At 37.2% G+C, this 25,103-nt stretch overlaps 1 protein-coding gene across 1 annotated transcript; it reads left to right on the forward strand.

Annotated features, from left to right (window-relative positions):
* Positions 1-17,611: 17,611 nt before the first annotated feature.
* On the forward strand, positions 17,612-24,860 carry LOC147916612 (tripartite motif-containing protein 64-like). Its single transcript, XM_087433999.1, is given in 8 exon segments — positions 17,612-17,689; positions 19,048-19,462; positions 20,021-20,116; positions 20,808-21,038; positions 21,805-21,827; positions 22,790-22,887; positions 24,224-24,535; positions 24,538-24,860. Coding segments are annotated over 7 exon segments (1,347 nt in total). The 5' UTR covers positions 17,612-17,689; positions 19,048-19,051; the 3' UTR covers positions 24,714-24,860.
* Positions 24,861-25,103: the final 243 nt, after the last annotated feature.

A 25,103-nucleotide genomic window follows, 5' to 3' on the forward strand; every position in this document is an offset into this window, starting at 1 on the left:
GTATTGATTGTTTCTCATTAGTTAATTAAATTATAACAGAATTAATTTGTTGAACTATTCAAGACTTGTTGATAAATTTTTAATTATTTAATTTTTATTTTAAATAAAAATTGTCATTCTTATTACAATAACACTCCCCTCCCCCTTTAGACTGGGAGCTCTGTGAAAGCAGGAGTGTCTGATACATAGCAGGAATTCAAATATTGTTGAAGGGATGAAGTGAACACCATCTCTTGTGTTCATGATGATAGGTTTACCTTTAATAATAAAAATACCATTAGCTGTCATTTGGTAAATATGTATGATTGCCTACTAAACATTAACAGACTATCCCATTTCAGTATTGAAATTACTTCAATGAGTAGGTAATTAGGATACCTAAGATGAAAAAAGGCAGCCTATATTTAAATACCTAGGTTTATCAATCAATTATTATTTTAATATAAATAAAAATTACTGCCATTTTTTTTCCGTTGGCACTTATTACTGTTTCTGTGGTTTTATAAGCCTCAACAGAATAGTATTTTATAGGATTTTTAAAGTGTAACTAGGTATTCTATTTTCATATTTTGCATATTATAGGAATTTAAAATATATTAGCTAGTTTAGTTTTGTGCTGAATTTTTAGTTTGCTGGGTAGTGTACACATTTTCCTGAAGCTACAACTGTATTCATTTCCTTGTTTAGCCCAATATTACTGAGAATTATGAATGATCGACTGATGTTTCTGGAACGAGCATTTATTGATCCTTTAGGATTACCTGACAGGCCTTTCTATAGGTAAGGAAAAAAATATGACTCTATTATAGTATCATTTTTTTCTTATTTTTTGCACTGTGGAAAAAATATACTTAATTTCTTGCAAGCAAATGGAAAATTTCAAAATACATGTACTAAATGATAAATATTATTTCTTCCTACAATGTAATATGACTGCTACATATTTTTCTTTTTAGTTTCTTTTTTTGTTTCTGCTTATAAAAGAATATATGTTCCTTGTATGAAATTTAGATGATCCAGGAAGTCACAAGTAGAAAATAAAAATGTCCCCAATTCTATCAGTCAGATATAAAGTCATGTTTATATTTTGGTATATATAATTTTAGCCCCTCTCCCATTTTAAAAACCTTTGTGTTTATGTACATACATAAGACATAATAAATATATGTATATTATATATAATATATAATAAATATATATTTATTTACTCTCTCTCATGATGTTGACATTTAGGTTTTTTTCTAATTTTTGACAGTTGTAATTATTTCTGATAAGCACCAACTATCCCCAGGTTGATCTTACTAAGTTTGCAGGACAAACTAGATCATTGACCAGCCAGCAGTGGCCCCATCTTTCTGTTTGGGGATCATCAAAGGATGGGAATTGGATGTAAGGGCGTCATCCAAACAAGGTGATTGGTTTGCCAACAGCAGCATGACTGTCCTCTGTCCTTCTTTATCTCTGCTTTGCACCTGTCCTTTCCTTCCAGGGCATTACATGAACTGGCTTAGCTCCTTCAATGAAACACCACCTTCTGCCTAGGTCATGCTAAACATTACAAAACTGGTTTTAATGATTCTTCATGCTTTAAGCTAGCCATTCTAACGATTTCTTTTTTAAAGAGGAGAAAAACACAATAGTAGGTTGGCTGGTCACAGGAGGACTTTATAGTCACAATTGTGCTACATTTCTGGGAGTAGAGTGGTATAGTGAAAAGTCAGCACCTGTTTGCTATGTGCCTGAGACTGATCACTGAATCCCTCAGACTTCAATTTCCTCCTCTTTGAAATGCTGATGTCAACTTCGTAAAGCTTGCTTTTAAGGATTAGAAAACTTATACTCAAATTCTTTAATATCAAACATGATCCATAGTAGGTGACAAGCTGTTCTGGCTATTGTTATTTTTGTTGCTCTGAACCACTTTGAGTCATCTGTTTAAAGTCAAAATATAATTAATTAACACATATTTCATAGAGTAGTTTTTGGAGATGATGGAACTTGGAAGTTTAGTCGACAAGTGGCTTATTCAAATCATAAAATCAGAATTATGCGATCCAGGGATTGTAGAATGCTCCTGTTTTTCTCTTGTATATATCATTTGGGCAACTAATAGACAGCAAACTATTTTTATCAACAGGCATGTCATCTATGCTCCAAGCAGCCACAACAAGTATGCAGGGGAGTCGTTCCCAGGGATCTATGATGCTCTGCTTGATATTGAAAGCAAAGTGGATCCTTCTAAGGCGTGGGGAGAAGTGAAGAGACAGATTTCTATTGCAGCCTTCACAGTGCAGGCTGCAGCAGGGACTCTGAAAGAAGTAGCCTAAGAGGGTTCTTCAGAGAACCCATATTGATTTGGTATGGTATATCACTCAGAAAGAATCATGATGGGTGCACTGATAAAGTAAAAAATAAAGTTGTGCGTATATATGTATATCTTAGTGTCCATTTTTTTCTTCCCTGTGGATTAAAAAATGAAAATGGATGAGTTTTATTCTATAATTATAGGAGGTTATTCTGAAGTTGAACTAAGTGTTAAAATTAAGGAGACCAGCCTAATATTTTAAAACTCTTATGTGGGATTATCAGGGAATCAAGTCTAATTGAGCACTTCCGAACCTACGCCTGTTATTGCACACATAGAAAACATCAGTTTGTTATAGAACACATGGAAAATGCACAGGGCTGCTCCAAGCCAGAGGCCTTAGGCCCTGCCTAGCCATCCAAGGCTGAGGGGATCGCTATCTTAGCACACTAGTTGGTCAACTCTAGTTTAATCACACAGCAAAGTAAATATAATCACTCTATACCATAAGGGATAATTGCTTTTCTTTAAATTAGCAACTATTTCATTTATACCACATATAACATATGTATATGTTATATACATATATATAACATATATGTACAGTGAAAAATACAGTTCTTCCTAGACTTACATTGGGATCAATCCTAATAAGCCCATTGTAAATTGAAAATATGGTAAGTTGAAAAGGCATTTAATACACCTAACCTACCAAACATCATAGCTTAGCCTATCTTACCTTAAATGTGCTCAGGATACTTACATTAGCCTACAGTTGGGCAAAATCATCTAACCTACCTTAAGCGCACTCAGAACACTTACATCAGCCTATAGTTGGGCAAAATCATCTAACATAAAGCCTATTTTATAATAAAGTGTTGAATATCTCCTGTAATCTATTGAATACTGTACTCAAAGTGACAAACAGAATGGTTGTGTGGGTACAGAATGGTGTAAGTGTATCCATTGTTTACCCTCATGGTCCCATGGCTGACTGGGAGCTTCGGCTCTCTGCCCCTGTCCAGCATCATGAGAGAGCATCGTACTACAGACCCCTAGTCTGGGAAATGATCAAAATTCAAAATTTGAAGTATGGTTTGTATAGAATACGTATCCCTTTCACACCATCATAAAGATGAAAAATTGTAAGTTGAACTATTGTAAGTCAGGGACCGTCTGTAATGAAGAAATGAACATTTGTAAACCTCCCCCATAACCAGATTAATAAAGGACTTTACCCATATCTTTGGATCCCCCATGTACTGCTGACCTTGTGCCTTCTTCCTCTTCTTCCAGAGATACTCGCTTTCTTGAATTTTATGATATTGTGTCCTGTTATTTATAATTTTACCACATATGGCTTATCCCTTACATGTTTTTGGCTTTGTGTGTTTTTTGAACTTTTTATAAATAAAATTATACTATGTGTATTTTTCTAGGACTTGATTTGTTCACTTACCTTTGAAGGTTCGTCTTTGTGTCATTGTGGCTGTAGTTCACTGGATTTCACTGACACAGAGCATTCACTTGTGTGAATATAACATTAATCAGCATCCAGGTGAGACAGAGAAACCACACAGAAACATAAACAAGAAAGGTTAATATAAAGAATGATTAGTTATAATAGGTTTGGAGCAATGAGGTATTGTCTAGTGAAAGGTAAAGGGAAGGGTAAAAGAATAGCACATATAAGGAGCAGTCACTGTCCCTAGGGCTGAGATGGAACAGCCAGTGAAGTCCATGTCGTCCCCCTGCCCCTCCATGGGCCTCACTGAATGACAAGTCACTGTAGTGCTGTACTAGCAGAACTTGCTGCAAATCTCAGCTCCAGAAACTTGTGCTCTAGGCCACTGTGCGAAGCTGTGTATTGGGAAGTGTCTTGACAGAGGCACTCCACTACAAAACCATCCAAGGGCAGTTTTGGAAGAAGCTCCTGGCTGCTAGGTTCGATTGACCACATGACCTGCAAGAATGCAGTGCTATAGCAGCAACCCGCACTACACTGGTGAAGCCTGGTAAACTGCAGGAGCCAGATGCTGGAGAAGTCATTTGCAGGCAGGAGCCTGCCGATGAGCACATGGGAACCAGGAAGGAAAATACCTTCTTGCAATGTCTCTCCAATGCTTTGTACTCACAAAGTTGAATATCATGTCCCTTGGCAAAAAAAAAAAAAAAAAAAATTTAAAGGGTCCAGATCCAATTACAAAGAGCAGATAATGAAGAATCAATTTGGAGTAGAGAAGCAATGACTTGGATAACTGGCACATAATGGAATGTACTTACTCATTTTTTTGCTGGAGGGTGTTTAGAATGTTTGCTGTATTTTGCTCCAGTGAGCATGTCTCCCAATGCAAATATCAAGATATTCTCTTTCCTGACAGTATCTACATATAAATCGAATATCTGGGTTGTAAAATTTGTGCATTTTCAATATCAGCGGGCAATGCCAAACTGTTTCATAGTGGTTTTACTCATTTATATTCCCAATGGCAAAGGAATTATGTTACACAAAAGAATAGAAAGAAGAAAGAATTGATATGTTAAAGAACTACAAAGAGCTCAGTGTTACCAGAATCCAAGGAGTTTGTGGGGAGAAGGATCTCTACATTAAGCACCAGATGCCGCATGTAAGGCTTGGGAAGATATCCTAAGGAATGTCACTATCTTCCTGTAGTTTATAAAAACACTTGTAAAGTTAAGCAGGGTAAGAATATGGTAAGTTTTGCATTTTACAAAGCATTCTGGCCTGAACATAGATGGATTGGAAGGGCATTAACCCACCCAGAGATCACAACCTGAATTTTTTCTCATTGTAACAGCTGTGTCACGTGGACATTTACCTTCAAAAAAGACAGGACTCCCCCTCTTATCCTTTAGATTTCATCTCTTCTGGGAAGACTTCCAGATGTCCTCCTGCTCCCTGATATCCCCTACAGGACTATGAGCTCCTTGGAGACTAAGTCTTATTCATTATGGTGGCTCCAGTTCCTACCAGTGTGCTGAGTCCACAGCACACAACCAATCATATTTGTGAATAATTAGCAGTATGCACGTGGGGCTGCATCTGGGAGATTATGTGTTTGGCAAAGGAGAGCTCTGCTCAGTACTAAGACTTCAGTGGTGCCTTTGTAATGGGATTTGTAACAGGTTTTTTATGACGTCATTGATAGAGAGTTGGATAATATTGTAGGTGATACGTGGGACTTGGGACAAGGTAAACAAGACCATTCTAAAAGATGGATAAAAACCCACACAATACTTAAAAGCTTTGTGAACCTTCAGTTAAATTGTAAGCATGCAATAAGCACCCCCCAAAAACATTTTATATAATTCCATGGTTTAAGAACATATTTTGGGGGCCGGCCCTGTGGCATAGCAGTTGGTTACATGCACGCGCTCCGCTGCTGGCGACCCAGGTTTGGATCTCGGGCGCGCACCAATGCACCGCTTGTCAGGCCGTGCTGTGGCGGCCTCCCATATAAAGTGGAGGAAGATGGGCACAGATGTTACCTCAGGGCCAATCTTCCTCAGCAAGAAGAGGAGGATTGGCACGGATGTTAGCTCAGGGCTGATCTTCCTCACGCACACACAAAAAGAACATATTTTGGCAACACATTTAATGTAACTATCATTCATAAGAGGTAGTACAATGATAGTCAGGAGCACAACTTTGGGAGACAGATTGTCTGCGTTCCTACATGGTTCTCCCATTTACGTAGAATATGACTTTGGGCAAATTATTAAAGGTCTCTGTTCTTAAGTTTCTTAATCTATAAAATGGGCAATAAGCAGTATCTATCTCATAGGGTTGCTCTAAGGATTAAAAGAGCACTTAAACCCTGTAAAGCACTTCAGACAGTGCCCAGCATATAATCAGTAATCAATACATGTTTGATATCGTCATTTGAGTGGTAGAGTATTTCTTAGTATGCTAATGAATTTCACTTTTCCTCTTCTCTCTTCTGCATGGTGATAGAGTTGAATTAGATACTTCCTACTGTAGCTTCCAGCCCTAAAATTCTGAATTATTGTTTATTCTTTTATATGCATCTTATAATTTGCTTATTGTTTATTTCTGCCTAGTATAGTTGTAAGATGTGTACTACCTAATTGTAGTTACATATTTATTGTTGAGTGTGATTAAAAAATTATAAGAATTAACTAACTTCATGCAAAGGAAACATGCCGGATAAATTTGACATTGATTTGGATATTTAATGGCGATTAAGTATAATCATTTACCAAATTGTAGTGGCATGAAAAGGATAAAGATACTACTTACGTTTTGGACAGCAACTTCATGAAAGATGATACCTAGGCCAAATTTAGCTGGTCATGGTTTATGAAATTGGAAAGACAATGCATGAACATTAACAATGAAACATTTTCTTATAGACTTCCTCAATAAAGACATTTATTTCTCATTAATCTCTTGGGACAATCTCAGAACCACAATTTATTCCATATTGCTAAAGGCAGTACCACTACTGGAGATCTGCTGTGCAGTTAGAGGAGAAAGATGTCTGGGTGAATAGGCATAGAGTGGTTTTCTAGCTCACAAATAAAGTATCAAATAGGAATTTTATACATAAAGAAAAATAAATGAATATATATACTAAAGTTACTTTTCTAGTCTGAGGGACAGTACTGTATATCTCCATCTTACTCTATGGCCTACATTGACCAGCAAGTTTAATGCCTTTTACTCATCTGATAGGAAAGTTTATAGAACATAACATTGCTTTGGAAAACTGAAAAGTTTATAAAGTCCAATAGAGACGGAATTTCATTTCTGATTATTTGAGTCTATCACCGTGATTTTTCATATTTCAATTTACATATTGTCTGCTATATTTACTTGAGTAAATCAAATCCTTCTATGTATTTCAATAAATGATTTGAGGCTACTTGTAAAAAAAGCATATTCGATGGCAAAAAAGGAAATTATCAAATGATTAAATTTAATTTATATTCAATACAAAAATATATTTGTTTTAATCAAATAAATACAAAATATTTATAATCTAATTGAACAATTTAAATTTAATTCAGTTTATATTCAATATAAAATATATTTAAATGCCAACATAAATTCCAGATAAATAAACAGTTAAATGTGAAGAATACAACCATAAAATCAGAAGGAAATGATGCAGTTTAATATGTCTAGATGAATTAAGACCTACTAAACCTAAAAATTGGAAAAATCACAAAGTATATGATCTATAAATGAAATGAAAACAGCACACTGGGAAAAATTTTTGCAATGAATATAGCAAAGTGTTACCAGAACTAACTTAAAGCCTCTTTTAAATGAATAAGTTCAGTATTCATGATTAGTCTCTAGCTTCCCTAGGGGTGTGTGTGGGGGTGTGTGTGTGTTCAGGTTAGGAGAAAAAGAAAATAAAAGGAATAAAGATAAGATCATAAACAAGCCACAAAGTAGTATGAAAATGCATACTGTTAAGACCTTTACCCTTCTCGAATTTCAGCCACAACCTTAAGATAAAAATCAACCTCTTGCTCAGGAAAAGCAGAAAAATAGGGCAATGTAATGGCAGGCTTAGATGCAGAGTCAAAAGGATTATTAAACGAGAATATATTAGGAGGACATGAGGAGCGGGTCCCAGAGAAAAGTTAATCACTATAATGTATTAAGCCAGAGGACCCGTATACCAAGTAGACACCTCAATCCGACTCATCAGTTTTGAATGGTGCTTGTTTCTCATAGGTATAGGAGGTTTAGACAATGCTTCAGAGAAGTTCGGTAGCCCACTTCAAACTTTTGATCTATAAATTCATTGTGCTTAGTGATTTGGGAATTTTTCTAAGTCACGGCAACTAATTTGTGCTTCAGAATACTGATCCAATGATACACAGCCTTTTTACAGTTTCATACCTGTAACTCAGTCCCCATCATCATTCAAACTCTTTGTTTTGTGAACTATTTTTAACTTTAAAAAAGTTCACAAACAGAATAAGCAGTTCTCTATAATAAAACATATACATACGAAGTGCTTACAAACCTCTCCAATCTAAAGGACAATTTTCTGACAGAACTCAGTTTTTTATTTATATCAGAGAATATTTATTTATTTTTTTAATTTTATTAATTTTATTTTTTTCCCCCAAAGCCCCAGTAGATAGTTGTATGTCATAGCTGCACATCCTTCTAGTTGCTGTATGTGAGATGTGGCCACAGCATGGCCGGACAAGCGGTGCCTCGGTGCTCACCCAGGATCCGAACCCGGGCCGCCAGCAGCGGAGCGAGTGCACTTAACCACTAAGACATGGGGCCGGCCCGAGAATATTTATTTTTAATTGCCTTATTAAAAAAGTCCTCCACTTAAAATAAAAAAGATGCATGATCAGCATAGAGTTTTCAGGTCTAGCACAGATGATTTTTAGGGCAGTGAAACTACTCTGTATGATTACAATGGTGAATACATTTCATTATAAATTTGTTCAAAAGCAGAGAATGGACAACACCAACAGTAAACCCTAAGGGAAACTATGGACTCTGGACAATAATGATGTGTCGTTGTAGGTTCAACAATTGTAACAAATATACCACTCTGGTGGGGGATGTTAATAATGGGGGAGGCTATGCACCAATGGGGGCAGAAGGTAAAACAGGAAATCTCTGTATCTTTCCCTCCATTTTGCTGTGAACTTAAAACTACTCTAAAAGGTAAAGTGTATTTTTAAAAAGATTCATGCCAAATGTCCTATTGTAGTTAATATATTTAAGGTTTAGAATGAAGAGTCATTGAAAGGCATACATGAAGTCACCTTGTGTGAGCTAAAACATGTAACATCAAATAATGGTGTTAGACAAACTGATCTAATTATCTCCCACCAGCAGGTATTTGTAAGTGGTTCCTTAAACAGATTAGGCGGTTATGTAAATCCAATCTAAAGGATTTGAACTCCTGTTTACAGCTATGATAACCTAATCTTCTGTTAAGAGTGTAGCACAGTACCTTAAGAAAAGTGTCTAGTCTTTGGAAATTCTGCAAAAGAGCTAAAGAATAAAATTCAGTCCTCCACATTATCCAGAAAATAAAGACCCTCACTGGTGGTCATTAGGATGCCAAGTTACAGCCACCAGTGAGTCCTGTCTCATAAAGTAAGCAGCCTGGCTAACTTTGACAGCCTTTCCTCTAAAACTATCATCATGAGACCATTTATAATGCTCACTTGTTGGTATGGAATTTAGAGAAAGTGGATTCCAATCCACCCTCTCTTCCTAAGACTACTTGACATTGTTCTGACAGCTAAGGGTTTGAAAACAAGGTGTCTCCCACATAGATGGGTGGTTTGTCAGATTACATATTGTCTAATAGGGTAGCCACATGTAGATACTGAGCACTTGAAATGTGGCTAGTCTGATTTGAGCTGTGTTCTAAGGGTATAAGGTAAAGCGATGTCAAAAACTTAGTATTCTAATAAAGAATGTACAATATCTCATTAATATTTTTAATATTAATTATGTGTTAAAATGATGATGTTTTGGAAATATTGGGTTAAAATATATTATTAAAATTCATTTCACCTGTTTTTAATTACTATTTATAATGTGACCACTAGAAAATTAAAACTGCATATGTAGCTCAGATTTTATTTCTGTAAAGAATTTTATTATTTAAATATTTAATATGTATTTTATTAAATCTTGCGTGATTAATTCAGGCATATCTTCAAAATTGTTTGTTTGCCCTATCTTCCTAATTATATAATAAGCTTCCAGGGAGAGAGGGCTCAGTTATCCTGTTTCAGTTCACCCAAGACACCCGAAACTGTGCTAAGGTGAACGTAAGTGTTTCATATAAGTTAGATGATCGTGTTGAATCAATTGGGAAACAGAGAGTGGAATGCAATACTTTATATTTCTTTAAAACTTTTAGGTTATAGATGTAGCTTTAAAAAAACACTCTATTTCAAATTTGTTGACTGACAGCTCACAGTTATGTGTAAATCCAAAGCTCTAACAAAAAAATGAGGACAAAGATTATGCTGTCCTCTTGGAAACAAATAGGGTACCCTTAGTCCACTTAGAAGAGATGACTGCACTTATTTTATTTTTTAAAGAATAATTTGTTACCTGGTGCTGATTCTCATAACTTGTGGTCTTGAGACTTTAGAGATCTGAAAGGAAGCTGGATCAGGAAGAACCTAAACAAGAAATAATTCCGGACATTTAAAACAGAGAGAATGTAATGCAAGGAATTAGTTATTCTGGTGAAGGAAGAGCTGAGAAGCCAAACAAGAGACAGCGAAACAACCCAGAGATTAGCATCATCAGAGAGTCACTACCACCCTCTGCTATGGAGATGGGGAGGTTGTGATATTGCCTCTCCTCAGATCCAGAACCACGGATGGAGGCTGGAATCATGGAGGAGTTGGTGTCTGAAGTAGAGAGGGAGAGGAGAAATATAGTGACTTCTCTCTTCCTCTCACCCTCTAATGTTCTTCCAGTGCCTGCTAGAAGTCAGTTTGTGCAAAAACGTGGGAGTCTCAGACTGCAGGGTCAGGCTGCTTGTGATAGAGAGCAAAGCAGGGAGAAGGTGAGGGAAGATTCTGAGCATGGACAAGTCCCAGCCTGTCGCAGTCCATCGTTTTTGGCACTCAGCATTTATTCTCCTCTTTCTGCATAGTTCTTATGCAACTGCATGGATTAAAGAAAAAACAGTGATGGGAATATTTTTAATTGAATAATATTAAGGATGCATTAAAACAAAACTTTTGAGATGTAATTAAAGCAATGCTTAGATGGAAATTTGTAGCATTAAATGCACACATAATAACAGAAGAAAAGCCTTTCTCAAAGAGGTAGACAAAGAAAATCAAATCCATGCCAAATAAACTAGGAATAAAATTATAATAACAATTGCAGAAAATACTGACTTTTTAAAAAAGTATACGGTAGGTAAAATCGAGGATGTCAAAAATTTGCTCTTTAGGAGCCACCCCAGTGGCGTGGTGGTTGAGTTCGTGCACTCCGCTTTGGATCCTGGGGTTTGCAGGTTCGGATCCCAGGCGTAGACCTACTCATCACGTATCAAGCCATGCTGTGGCAGGCATCCCACACGTAAAGTAGACGAAGATGGGCAAGGATGTTAACCCAGAGCCAATCTTCCTCAGCAAAAAGAGAAGGATTGGCAACAATTGTTAGCTCAGGGCTAATCTTCCTCACTGAAAAAAAAAAAAAGGGTTCGTTAAATGGATCAAGTAAATTGATAAAGCCCAGCAAGATTCATCCAAAAAGGTGGGGATGGGGGAGTTCAAATCAAAAATATAAGATGAGGAATAAAAAGGCAAGTATGCAGATTTCTTAGATGTTAATAAGGCAATACTAGGATTTTATGAACAATTTTATGCCTATGCACTTGGCAATTTAGAAGATATGAACAAATTCCTTGAAAAACACATCTTAAAAAAGTTGACAGCAGAAATAGAAAATCTGAATGACATGATTTATATTAAAGACATTGAACCCATAATCTTAAAAAATCTTCTCATAAAGAAAACTCCAATGATCTCATTCAGGGAAATCTTCCAAACATTTAAGAAATAAAACAAATTTAGACAAATTTTTCCAGAATCCAGAAAGAGAAGTGATACTTCCCAATTCACAAGTTTGATATCCAAGCCTGACAAGGGCATTACAAGAAATGAAAATTACAGTACAGACTCTCACACAAACATAGATGCAACAATTCTAAACAAGATATTAGTTAATCAAATCTAGTGAGAGACAAAGGCTTAATATATCACGTCCAAGTGAGAGTTGTTCTAGAAAGGTAGAGTATTGTAATATCAGAAAGCAGAAGAAATGGAAATCACCACATTAACAGAAAAAAATATATATATATCATTATTCCTATGCATGCAGGAGAAAAGCATTTGATATAATTCAATGCCCATTCATGATTTTTAAAAAATTATTAACAAACCAAAATGGGAGTTAAGTTTCCTAATCTCATAAAGGTTATATAGAAAAATTTGTAGTAAATATCATATTTAATGGAGAATTTAAAAGCTTTCTCCTAAGAATAGGACTGAAATATGAATGTTTTCTATTATCACTTGTATTCAGCACTATTATAGATGTCCTAGTCCATGCAATTAGACAATAAAAAGAAATAAATCTTATAAGATTTGGGGGGCTGGCCCCGTGGCTTAGCGGTTAAGTGAGAGTGCTCCACTACTGGAGGCCCAGGTTCAGATCCCAGGCGCGCACCGATGCACCGCTTCTCCCGCCATGCTGAGGCCACGTCCCACATACAGCAACTAGAAGGATGTGCAGCTGTGACATACCACTATCTACTGGGGCTTTAGGGGGCAAAAAAAAAGGAGGAGGATTGGCACTAGATGTTAGCTCAGAGCCGGTCTTCCTCAGCAAAAAGAGGAGGATTAGCACGGATGTTAGCTCAGGGCTGATCTTCCTCACAAAAAATAAATAAATAAATAAATAAATAAATAAATAAATAAATAAATAAATAAATAAATAAGATTTGGGAAAAAATAAAGCTATCATAGGTTGCATTATTAGCATAAGATGATTGTGTGGTTAGAAAATTTCCTGAAATTTATAATTATTGAAGTTAAGAAGAAATTCAATCAAGTGTATTTCTCTAAACAACAATAAAAAGTGGAAAAGTTTATTTCAAATGTATTTAAAATATTATCAGAAACATCAACTAAGTAAAAATAAATCTAATGAAAGATATACAATTCCATGCATATAAACTATAAAACATTATTGAAAGAAATTAAAGAAATAGGAGTAAAAGGAGAGACAGCTCATATTCATGGATTGGAAGACATAATATAGTAAATATGTCAATTCTCCCCAATAGAGCACTCAAATAAGTAATCAAACAAGGTGTGTGTGTGTAATTGAGAAGTTGATTTTTAAATGTATGTCTGTGGCTGGGGCTCTTAGAAGATGTTTTATGCTCTACAGAATAAGGGACAAGCCACACACCAAAGAAGGGTTAGTATTTTCAGCCTTCTCACCTCAATTCTTTCCATACCAAAATGGCACAAATGAAACTGCTACCATATGGTGGGGACAACATTTGTGTAAAAGAGGAGATACATTGTAGCAGGAACAGCATATAAAGATCTGTCTAGAAAGGTCCACGTCAGCTTTCACTCCTTTAAGCGGGGAGCCTGAACTCATTTAGGATTTAGTAACCCAGCAGCTGCAGTGGACTTCCATTCTCAGTGAGTCACAATTTCATCCATTACTCATTACCTAATACACGAAACTATTTATAGCTTTAAAAGGTAGTGAGCTCCTTTTCAACCTCAGAGAAAACTTAAATCTTTAAGAGAACTACCAAGTTTTCCCTAAGTCAGAAAGCGTCTTTCCCTCCCACTCCACTAAGTTGGGTTTCTTGAGAGCCTCTGAAAGAGTAATACTATAAAATGGAATTATTTTAAACTGGATCCTTAGTATGCTGGTTAGAAGCACTTACATCCCAGACATATTAGGAAATACACTGCGATACACTATGTCCTGAAGATAGCTATGCTATAAAATACTTTCAAATGTTCATTTGAAGTCCAGTCCTAACAGAACTTGTAGCTGCTGCATTCAGGTTTTCCTATCTAGCATATTGATAATCCAGGTTAATAACTGGCTTCAGAGTCTGAGTGTGTTCCAACACTTCTAGTCAAAAGTTGTTCGTACTAATTGAAAAGCAGATGACCGGGTGAGCCTGATTTGGACTGTTTTTCCTAAGTAAGTGTTCACATCTATTTCTAGTTGCCCAGGTAGTACTGACAGCAGGTTTATACCTTCTTGTTCACCTTCTGGTAAAAAGACTCACCAACTCTTCCCACCAACCACACTGATGTCAACCTGGAATTTATCAGTATTTGCCAGTAGCCAAGTTGAGCTGTGCCACTCAGGATTTTGAGGTACCAGAATTTGGGGGGATCCTGGCACCAGTCATGTCAAAATCCACGCTGCAGTCCAGACAGATGTGTTACTGCTTATGCTCGGGCTACTCGCAGCAGCCCCCACCTGTCCCAGGCCTGTCATGTGAGATGAAGGAACTGAAAGTCCTTTCTAACCTACCTGCTGCAAGCTGATCTTCCATGGCAATCTATAGGCATGATGGATTACTAGTGTTCTTTTGAAAATATTATTTGGTCCATCTGTTTTTTTTATTTCCAATGTGCGTGATATTAGTATTTCCTTAGCCTAACAAAAGATACCTTTTTTTCAACTATCCGTTTTTAGATTTATGTTCATATTAGGGTTTTATCAAGCTAAGCCCATAAACCTTGGTGAATTCACATCTGGCAAATGTTCTAGAATTAACACACGGCAGAGGAGTAGATATTTTCTGCTTTTTGCAGGCTCAGTGTTGGCCACAGCAGGGACTCAAGCCCTTTTTTATTTACGCTTTTTTTTTAAAGGTATTTTAATTAATTAATTAATTTTTTTGCTGGGAAAGATTCGCCCTAGGCTAACATCTGTTGCCAAGCTTCCTCTTTTTTTTTCCCCATCCCCAAAGCCCCAGTATATAGTTGTATATTCCAGTTGTAAGTCCTTCTAGTCCTTCTATGTGAGCCGTTGCCATAGGATGGCTATTGACAGAGGAGTGGTGTGGTTCCACAGCTGAAAACCAAACCCAGGCCGCTGAAGCAGAGTGCATCGAACTTGAACCCCTAGGCCATGAGGCTGGCTCTTTTTTTTTTGCGCTTTTAATCAATGTTTTTCAGGGGGTTTTCCCATGGAAAGACGAAGCGGGGAAGAATCTCCGGTTCAGTCAGCTGCTCTTTATTTCTTCTCCAGGTCGTACACAGCAGGTTCTTCTTCCTTACTAGGGATGTTATGGATTTTTATTTCTCTATAAACACATTCGTCTTCCCTACTAAACTATAATCAGGTTCTTGGGGTTTTGTCTTACTTACCTTTGAAGACTGGGTTTGGGGGAGGGGAATCGAAAAGTTACTATAGTACCTAGTAAAACTTAGAAGGATAACAACCGCTTAATTACTGTATTTATTATTTGAAGTAAGAATGAGATCACAGAGCCTGGTTTACATGACTTTTCAACGCTGTGTGAAATGATCACAAATCCAGGAAATAACAGTGCAGGCAAATGTTGGACAAGTCCCGCTAAGGGAGAGCACCATTAACAGCACCATAGGGGGCATCCTACACACCTAACCATTTAATTTTTACTGAAAATTGAGAATACTAGAAACTTCTCCTTCTACATACTTGTGTAGATAATATGCAACATGTTAAGAAATGTTTGAGGCAACTTTCCCAGAATTAAATTTCTGGAAAAGTCCTCATATACATATCTATATATACCTTATTAGTATATATACTAATTCCTTTCCTTAATCGCCTTAGTATATATTTTTGAGGTATAATTGCTGGTCAAATGATGCTTCTGAAGCTTATATTAATTTACACTCTTAAACATTGAGTAATAAGGCAACCTCTGTCTAGGATATGCTGGTTTAATAGCTTCTTTTATCACTTTTTTTTAATTTGATAATTTCTAAAAGATGACTTTTATTTAGATTTTTCACTTTTTAAATTTCTAGCAAGGTTAGAATATTTTCATATGTTTATAAAACCAAACATTAGATGATTTAGTGAAACAACTTGTATGTAAGCCTTGGTGATTTGTTAAACTGTGATAGGTGCCCACAAAATACAGATAGTACAGCACCTCTTTTAAAAATAATTTTCTGGGGCTGGCCCAGGGGCACAGCGGTTAAGTGCATGTGCTCCACTTAGGCATCCCGGGGTTACAGGTTCGGATCCTGGGCGTGCACGGACACATGGCTTGCCAAGCCATGCTGTGGCAGTGTCCCATATAAAGTAGAGGAATATGGACATGGATGAAAAATAATTTACTAGAGCATATATAGCATGGTGATTATAGTTAATACTGTATTGCATATTTGAAAGTTGCTAAGAGAGTAGATCTTAAAAGTTCTCATCATAAGAAAAAAAATTTGTAACTATGTATGGCGATGGATATAGACTTATTTTGGTGATTATTTCACGATACATACCAATATTGAATCATTATGTCATACATCTAAAACTAATATAATGTTATGTATCAATTACATCTCAATAAAAAATAACTCTCTGTATATTAAAGATAGTTATACACATAATTATTGTGTGAATAATCATATTATATCGTATTTTAATATAAATACATATTCATATAAATATCATATATGTGTGTTTATATACATATAGTATTTATATATATATGTATAAAGTATTTGGCTTAAAATTATTCACCAAGGTATATGAATCTAAAAAATAGATTTTATTTTTACATAAAGCAGTCATTACAGAATAGTCATAAAATATTGAAAGTAAGAAAAATACTAGCATGCATTACTTCACCAACTGTTATATATACAATTATTTAAAAATACAATTGAGTGCCTAGGTGCACTTTTTTGAATGAGAAAGTTACAAAGTGCAGATGTGTTGAGTATTCCATTTAATATTTTATTGTTGGACATAATCAGATAAACAATGGCTCAAGACTTAATTAGCAATTATCAATTTAAAAAGTAGAGTAAGAAAACAATTTTAGAGCCAGCCCAGATGGCCTAGTGGTTAAAGTTCAGTATGCTCTGCTTCGGCAGCCTGGGTTCAGTTCCCGGGCATGGAACCACACCACTCGTCTGTCAGTAGCCACGCTGTGGCGGCAGCTCACACAGAAGAACCAGAAGAACTTAAGACTACACACAACTATGTACTGGGGCTTTGTTGGCGGGGGAAGGAAGAAAAAAATAGGAGGAAGATTGGCAACAGATGTCAGCTTGGGGCGAATCTTGAATCTTCTCCTGCAAAAAAACAAAAATTCAAATTATTGTTCAGCTACACAGTGTGTACATACACCTACACATCCTTCTATTTAAAAAAAAAAGAATTTTAAAAATGGTGAGATCAATGTTTGTAGAATAAAAAAAAATTTAATGAAATAATTGCTTCAGTTAAAATGTCTTTTTGAATAATTTGTGTGAGGTCAACTTTTTTGCATCTTAGCCCAAAACAAGTCTAAGTTTTGTTATGGTGTAGCCCTCAAGTGTTTTCTATATGTGTAAACCTAATCAGCCATTTTTATACCTTTCGGTGTAACCTAATCAGCCATTTCCTCTTCTATTTGAAGATAGTAGCCAATCTCAAGAAGGAGGTGTGGCCTTAGGTGAGTCTAATCATTTAAAAAGCACATTTGTCCAGGGACCACTTCCTCTCCAGAGTAGACTGAAGCTGCAGCTGCCAGGCTGCAGAGTGCACAGAGCTCCTGCTGACCGTGGTATAGACACATCTTCCAGAACTTCTAGAGGTGAGACCACTCATAGTAGACTCTGGTGAGTATGGAATTTAGAGCAAATATCTCCATGCCTACTTTCTCTAAAACAATTCACCTTCTGGCCTGCTTGAGTCTTGTCCAAGAAAACAAGTAGCTTTCCTAGTAATTTAAAATGACATCGATATTTAAAATACGTGTAACAGAACATTTGTAATGTATTGATATTTATTATATTAAATTATTTGATTATTTTTTATTCTATTTCCTCATGTGTTAACAGATTTTTTACATCTTAAAACATATTTCTGCAGTTTTTATGCAATTATGGAACCCAAAAAGCACTTAAAATATTCCACATAATGTATGCATGTAATAGTCTTTATACACATCAAAAGTTAAATGTGTTGAATTAATTAGAAATCCCGTGTTGTAAAGATTCTACTTGCTATCTATTTAAAGCCTTTAGTTTGCAGACTAGATTTGAAAAATGTTCAAAATAGATCCAACCAACTGGTAAGGATTCCCAAGAATGGCATTGGTCATCATGGGGAATTATCAGAAACAAAGATGAATCGGTCATGCTCCCATTAACTGCATCTTTGGATTTTCTAGCGTAGAGAGCAAATCCCAGTATTTATTCTCCTTTTTTCTGGTTTTAATAAACAGCTGATTAATTGTTGCTGATTATCACTGTAGCTTGAGCCTTCACCAGACCAAAATGTGAAGGTGTTCTGATGGTCTGAACTGACTCTGAAAAAATTGTTTTCCTGAACTAGAAATAACAAACAATTTTTACATTTTATTTCTCGAAAGCAGGAGTTTTATTATTAACATTAGAAGCATAAATTCAGCTATTTATATTTTCAGGAGTTCAAAGTTGAAGCCAATACTGATTAAATTAAGCCAGCTTAGATTAAACCTAATCAACATTATTTGTCTTTAGAATAAAGTACATCTGTCTGTTTGGAGTCAGGCTGCACACAGAATGTTAGCATAGAGACCAAGCATGTGCATGTGTGTGTCACAGTCTTGGAGTCATGGAGAGAGAGATTGAGATTCTCTATGGGATTCTGGATGAATCAGCTAATAAAAGAAACTCTGGAATCATCCTAACTTTTACCCTCTGTCCAAATCTTTAAGCTTGTCCAAATAATTTAGGTACGATTGATAAAATTGTTTATTTCCAACAAAAAGGGTGATGAGGACCCTCTTGTCTCATTTTCTCCTTTGTATCATAGCATAAACCCAACGTGTCTGTATTCACCGTGTCTGGGTTTGTACTGAGGGGATGTGAATAGCTAGATTAGACAGAGCTCAAGCAGACAAGCCTTTGTCCAGAGGCTTTTTTTTTTTCTTCTTTAGGGCCCAATAATGATTTTTTCTCTCTTCTTCTTTTATTTATTTATTAATTTTTAGAAACATGGATTCAGACGCCTTGCAAACCTTCCAGAATGAACTCATCTGTTCCATCTGTTTGAACTACTTCATAGACCCCGTCACCATAGACTGTGGGCACAGCTTTTGCAGTCCCTGCTTGTGCCTCTGCTGGGAGGAAGCCCAAACTCCAATGCGCTGCCCTGAGTGCAGGGGAATATCAGAGAAGCCAGATTTCAGAACGAATATTGTACTCAAGAGGCTGGCTTCCCTTGCCAGACAGACCCGAGCCGACCAGGTCAAGAGCTCTGAGGAGCAGATGTGTGTGGCACACGGAGAAGCAAAGGGGCTCTTCTGTGAGGTTGACAAGAATCTGCTCTGTGGGTCCTGCTCTGAATCCCTAGAGCATGAGGGTCACAGCCACAGTCCAGTACAATGGGCTGCTGAGGGATACAGGGTAGGTATTGCCTCTACGGCAATTTGGAATCTAGAGGCTCCTAAATTAGAGAGAAAGCTGAGGATGATGATAATGAAGTTGATGCGAATGGAGATGGTGGAGGAGGTGATTTTTCAATGTAAATTCCAAGATATAAGTGTATCTTTTCAATGTTGTTAACCAGATTTGACACTATAATCATAGATGTGTAGAGCCTTTACCAAGGGAGGTTTCCTTAGAAACATTGCCCAAACATGCGGAATTGCTGCAATGGTGAGGCAAGTGCAATTCTGAGGCAAGCTTGACATCTTCATAGTCAGCTTATATAAAAGTCTGAATGCCAATTTCTCAGGAAATGGATTATATTATCTGTAGGGTATCCCCAACCCTCTATTATATGTTTCTGTTACCTCTGATATCCCAAATATTAGAATCAAATTAGATTAATGCAGAAACATCCTTCCGTCCCATTCTAACTCAAAATTGCTGTTTTCTCAGCCACTGCCTTTTTCCATAAATAAAGGGATGAAATGTACAATATCATCATCTGTGTCGCTAAGGCTCATGGTTATTTTGCAGGAGAAACTTCTAAAGAGAATGGGCTCTTTATGGAAAGTGACTCAAGAAATGCAAGATAATCTGAATGAGGAAACTACCAAAACCCAGATTTTAGAGGTAAGAATGAAAATGTTCTATTTGTTTTTATGCAGATTGACACAATGCTGGCTTAGACTTTTAGCTAAATTCAACTTAACCAGGTAAAGGGTAGTAGTTTCTTCCCAGGAAAAAGTAGTGGTTTCAAATGGTATATCAGTAACCACAAATATACGGGCAAACACAAGCTTGTGCAAAGAATGAGAGTATATCAGATATCCAGGGCATGAAATGTATTCTTAGTCCAACTTTGAAAGTTCAGATAAACCTTCTCAGACACTGAGTGTAAGACAGCATTGCACTAAGTTTGGCTGGGAAGGAGAGGAGAAAAATAAGAGTAGTAACTAGAGGAAACAGAGAGAATTTTAAAAAAATCTGTATAAAATGGTGTACACCTAAATATTTTTAAATATGTACAAAAATTCGGCAAAAGAGCAAGAGAAAAGGAAGATTCAGGTAAGAGCAAATAATTGATGGAGCAGTACAGAGAGAGAGCCTGGGACCCCTTAGAGGGCTTGATTTAGACAGGAAAAGAGACTAGGAACATAGAGAAAGGATGGATAGAGAGGACTAGCAAATATTTAAGACACTTTGTGATGTGAGGCAGAAAGTTTACCAAGTTATTTCTTGATGATGCTAAGGAAATATTGAAGATTGAAGATTTCTGTTGAGAGTGTGGATACGTAATCCTTTTAATCCACTATCTCTGCAGGACTATGTGGCCTTAAGGAAGATGATGATCAAAGTTCAATATCACAAGATACATCTATTTCTCCGTGAGGAGGAGCAACTCCAGCTGGAGACACTGGAGAAGGAAGCAAAGGAGATTTTCCAACAACTCAAGGAAAGTGAATTCAGAATGACCCAACAGAAAGAAAGCCTGAAAGAAATGTACAGAGAGCTGACTGAGATGTGCCACAAGCCTGACGTGGAGCTGCTCCAGGTGAGAAGGAAGGGTCCATCCTCAGAGACTGGAATCCTTTTCTGGACAATGTTGCCATGACATTGAAATGTTACCTGCATTTACCATTCCTCTCAGCTCAATGATAACGCTCCTTGACTCCCATCATTACGTTTGTCCAACCACATATTTCCTCATATCATGGTAATCTTTGGGAGACTTTTGGCGTTTTGGTAACTAACATAGGACAAAATTATTTCAGTGTAATCAGGAGTACTTTCCATGCAGACACATTACCCCAAATCAGCAAAACTCTGTGACCAGGGGAAGGTTAACTTTGTTGGGATAATTCTCAATTTATGTTCTCCTAGTCCATTGCCACTCTCAGCTATCCCACATAAAAGCCACTTGCTGAAGACATTGAGGTTTGGCCCCTTGCCCAGGCAAGACTTGTAGAATTTGGTAATCAATTTCAATGCACTCTATAGTTATTATTTTTTTATATGTTTCTCTGTTTTGCCGTAATTCTTATCATAATTGGTCAGATCTCTCCTTGGGAATAAGACTGGGCAATGAGTGACACTGGAAACCTAGATCTTGTTGCATCACTACACAGCCTCTTCCTGACCTCCCTGCTTCCTCAGTGCACTCTGTTTTAGTTTAGGCTCTGTTATTAAGACAGCCTCTGACGTTCCTTAGAGGAGAATAAGAAAAAATACAGTATTAAAACAAGAAAACAAGAATACTAGAGAAGATGCAAAAGGTCAGAACTCTGATGATTAACAGTATCTTTTTTTTTTCCTTGCAGGACTTGGGAAATGTACTGGAAAGGTGAGTTTACACCAACGATTTCTGATTTCTGAGCAAGTCGTTCTCTCATTGATGAAGTGAACATATGTTTTGAGCTATTAACAGCATCCTCTGTGGCTATTTTCTATTTTGTTTCAAAAGACGCCCCGAGGCCTTCTGATTCTTGGTCTCAAAGCTTCCTTCTTATGTGGCTGAATTCAAATATACCTAAAACCATCTGACATTCTGGGCTTTGTTTCACCCACTCTCCCCCTCCACCCCACCATCTTCTCTAGCCTCATCACAAATAAACCTTACTGAAGGGATTTTTCTAAGGTATCACAGAGGAGGCACCTACCCTAGAGAGCTGTAAGGTGAAAAAGACAGGCAAGAAAGAGATGCTCTAAGAATGGGAAGAGGACGATGTGATTTTGTTCCCAGAAGCAGCAATGACCCAGCCTGTTCCATCACAGCATGCCCCTGCTGTAGGCTGGACCTCAGAGGGAGTGGCTTCCTGGTGCCCAGTGGGAAGTCAGGCCCTCAGGACCAGGGCTGCCAGGCTAGAGTTGGATTCCATTGCTTGGTAGAAAAGAGCAAAGCTGTCTGGCTCAGTGGACTCTTCCCTATTAGACACTGAGTGTATCATCAGTGACTACTTGCGGACTGAAGTCCCAAAGGCTTTGCCTGAATTTTCTGCTCTCTATAAGATACCCAGGATCTTTGCATTACCTGAAGTGGAGCAGAGGGAGGGCATGATCCTCAATAATTTTAGAAATGGAATAATATCTGAGAAGAATGGGAAGCTGGAATTTGATATAATTTAAATTTAGAAAAAAGTAAGGTAACGTTTCTTATATCCCCAAGACTGTAGAATATAATGCATACCCAATTAACCAAAAATGGGAGAATTCTGATCAAATACCTTGGATTAAAAACTGCTTCTTTTGTAATGGTTGTGTGATTAACCTCTGCCCTGGAAGTGTAACTGATGTCATTGTTTGCAGGAGCGAATTGGTGCAGACGCAAAAGCCTCAGCCAGTGAACCCAGAGCTCACTTCATGGCGCATCACTGGACTCCTAGACATGCTGAACAGCTTCAGAGGTGAGAGTCAGCTCTTTACAATCAGGCTTCAATTTCTTTAGTGGTTCTTGGGAATGAGACTTTTTCCATTTTAATTTTTTTTTCCTGATTTGAAGGTAGGACAGGACTTTCCATTTTTCTCCCTGTAGAGTCATATTACAATGATCAAGACTGAACTTTGCAACTTATAGTTTACTGAAAATGCAAAGTAAGATACGTATTTTCAGTTACATCTGACACAGGCAGAGCAAGAGAAGAGCAATCATGTTGGTCATGCAGTTATGAAGAGACAGAGTATTTAGTTCTCAGAGCAGCAATAAATATTGTATGTTTATTCAGTTTACTCCACTTTTGAAAGATTAAATTTGTCATTGGTGGCTTTTAATTTGCTCTAGATTATAAGTACATTTATCATGCGTTGTACAAAGAATATTTATTATTTATAAAATCAGAAATTTTTGACAAAAAGACTAAAATTGTCAAAGCAGAAAAATTTTAATGCTATTAGATCGATCTCAAAACAACTGAAAGGCAATGGGTTTGTGAACGTGGCCCAACCATATTAGGCCCATAGTGGAGAGCAGGTCTTGACAGCAGAGGGCTGAAATCAGGACAGACTGAATCCGGGGTCTGAACGGACAATGTAAAGCCAGAACAGTCTTTCCAGAAGCTTCTAAACTATGCATATGTGGATTTCCATCAAATTTTTTTTTTTAATTTTTATTTATTTTATTTTTTCCCCAAAGCCCCAGTAGATAGTTGTATGTCATAGTTGCACAGCCTTCCAGCTGCTGTATGTGGGATGTGGCCTCATTGTGGCCAGAGAAGCGTAAGCGTCTGTGCGCACCTGGATCCGAACCCCGGCACCAGCAGCGGAGCGCCCGCACTTAACCGCTAAGCCACGGGCCGGCCCTCCATCAAATTTTTGACATTTGAAAATGTAACAGGTACAGCTTGTATCCCAATAAAAACTCACATAACAGCCAAATGCTATCTATTTGTTAAGTAGTATTAAAGACAAACAACACAAGAAAAGTTTTCTAAAGTAAAGAAAAGTTTTAGGGATGTCCTGAAATAAACTATCCATGGATTGACATGAAATCACTGCTTTAAACAGTTCATGATATGTTTGGATTTTTATTTATTTTTTCTTTTTCTGTAAGATTTGGAGGAGTTTTGTGTGCCCTAGTGGCAGTAATAACTCTTGCTCTTCACAGATAAGGCAGTCTGAACTCTCATTTCTCTCTCTATTTTTAATTTTCTTGGCGGAGGGGCAAATACCTATTGGGTAGAGAGCCGCTGCCCCTCAGGACACGGAAATCCCATTCGCTGACCTGGTTTTTGCCTCTTTCTGCAGAGGATGACGTTCTGAGTCAGGACACGACCAGTCACTATATGAGCCTTTCTGAGAACATTACAAGCGCGATATTTGGAGAAGGCCATCACGGCGTGTCCAGAGAGCCCCGGGGAGCGGCAAGTTTTGCGGTGTGGGGAGCTCAGGCCTTCACCTCCGGCAAGCATTACTGGGAGGTGGATGTGACACACTCCTCAAGCTGGATTCTGGGAGTCTGTAAAGATTCCTTGACCAGCGATACGAATGTTGTTGATGATGAGGAAGCATTTCTGCTATTTTCTTTGAAGACGAACAATCATTACGGTCTCTCTACCAACTCCCACCCTTCATTCAGTACGTGAAAAGGCCTCTGGGTAGGATTGGAGTGTTTCTGGATTATGACAGTGGCACTGTGAGCTTCTATGACGTTTGCAAAGGTTCCCTCATATATAGTTTCCTTCCTGCCTCCTTCTCTTCCCCTCTGAAGCCTTTCCTTTGCTTTGGTTCCCCATGAAAAGTCAGATTTCATGACCGTTTATCTCATGAAATTCCATGTGTGGGGAAACTCCTGTACTTAAGCCTTTCTGTGTGAGGCAACCTGAGTGTCTAGAGCACATTGTAACTTAAGGGAACATAGTTATTGTATGTTTATGAAATGACATGACCATGTTGAATGTATAAAATTTGTTTATTAAATTTTCTTTTAATAAAAATTGTTTATTATGGAGCATTTCCTAGAATACAATGAATGGCTGTTTCTTCTTTTTTTTTTTTTTTTAAAGATTTTATTTATTCATTTTTTTCCCCCCAAAGCCCCAGTAGATAGTTGTATGTCATAGGTTCACATCCTTCTAGTTGCTGTACGTGGGACTCGGCCTCTCGTTGGACTGAGAAGTGGTGCCTC

The sequence above is a fragment of the Ceratotherium simum genome, chromosome 7 (assembly GCF_057802395.1).
Source record: "Ceratotherium simum simum isolate JZ-2026a chromosome 7, ASM5780239v1, whole genome shotgun sequence".
In the NCBI taxonomy this organism is placed as follows: domain Eukaryota; kingdom Metazoa; phylum Chordata; class Mammalia; order Perissodactyla; family Rhinocerotidae; genus Ceratotherium; species Ceratotherium simum.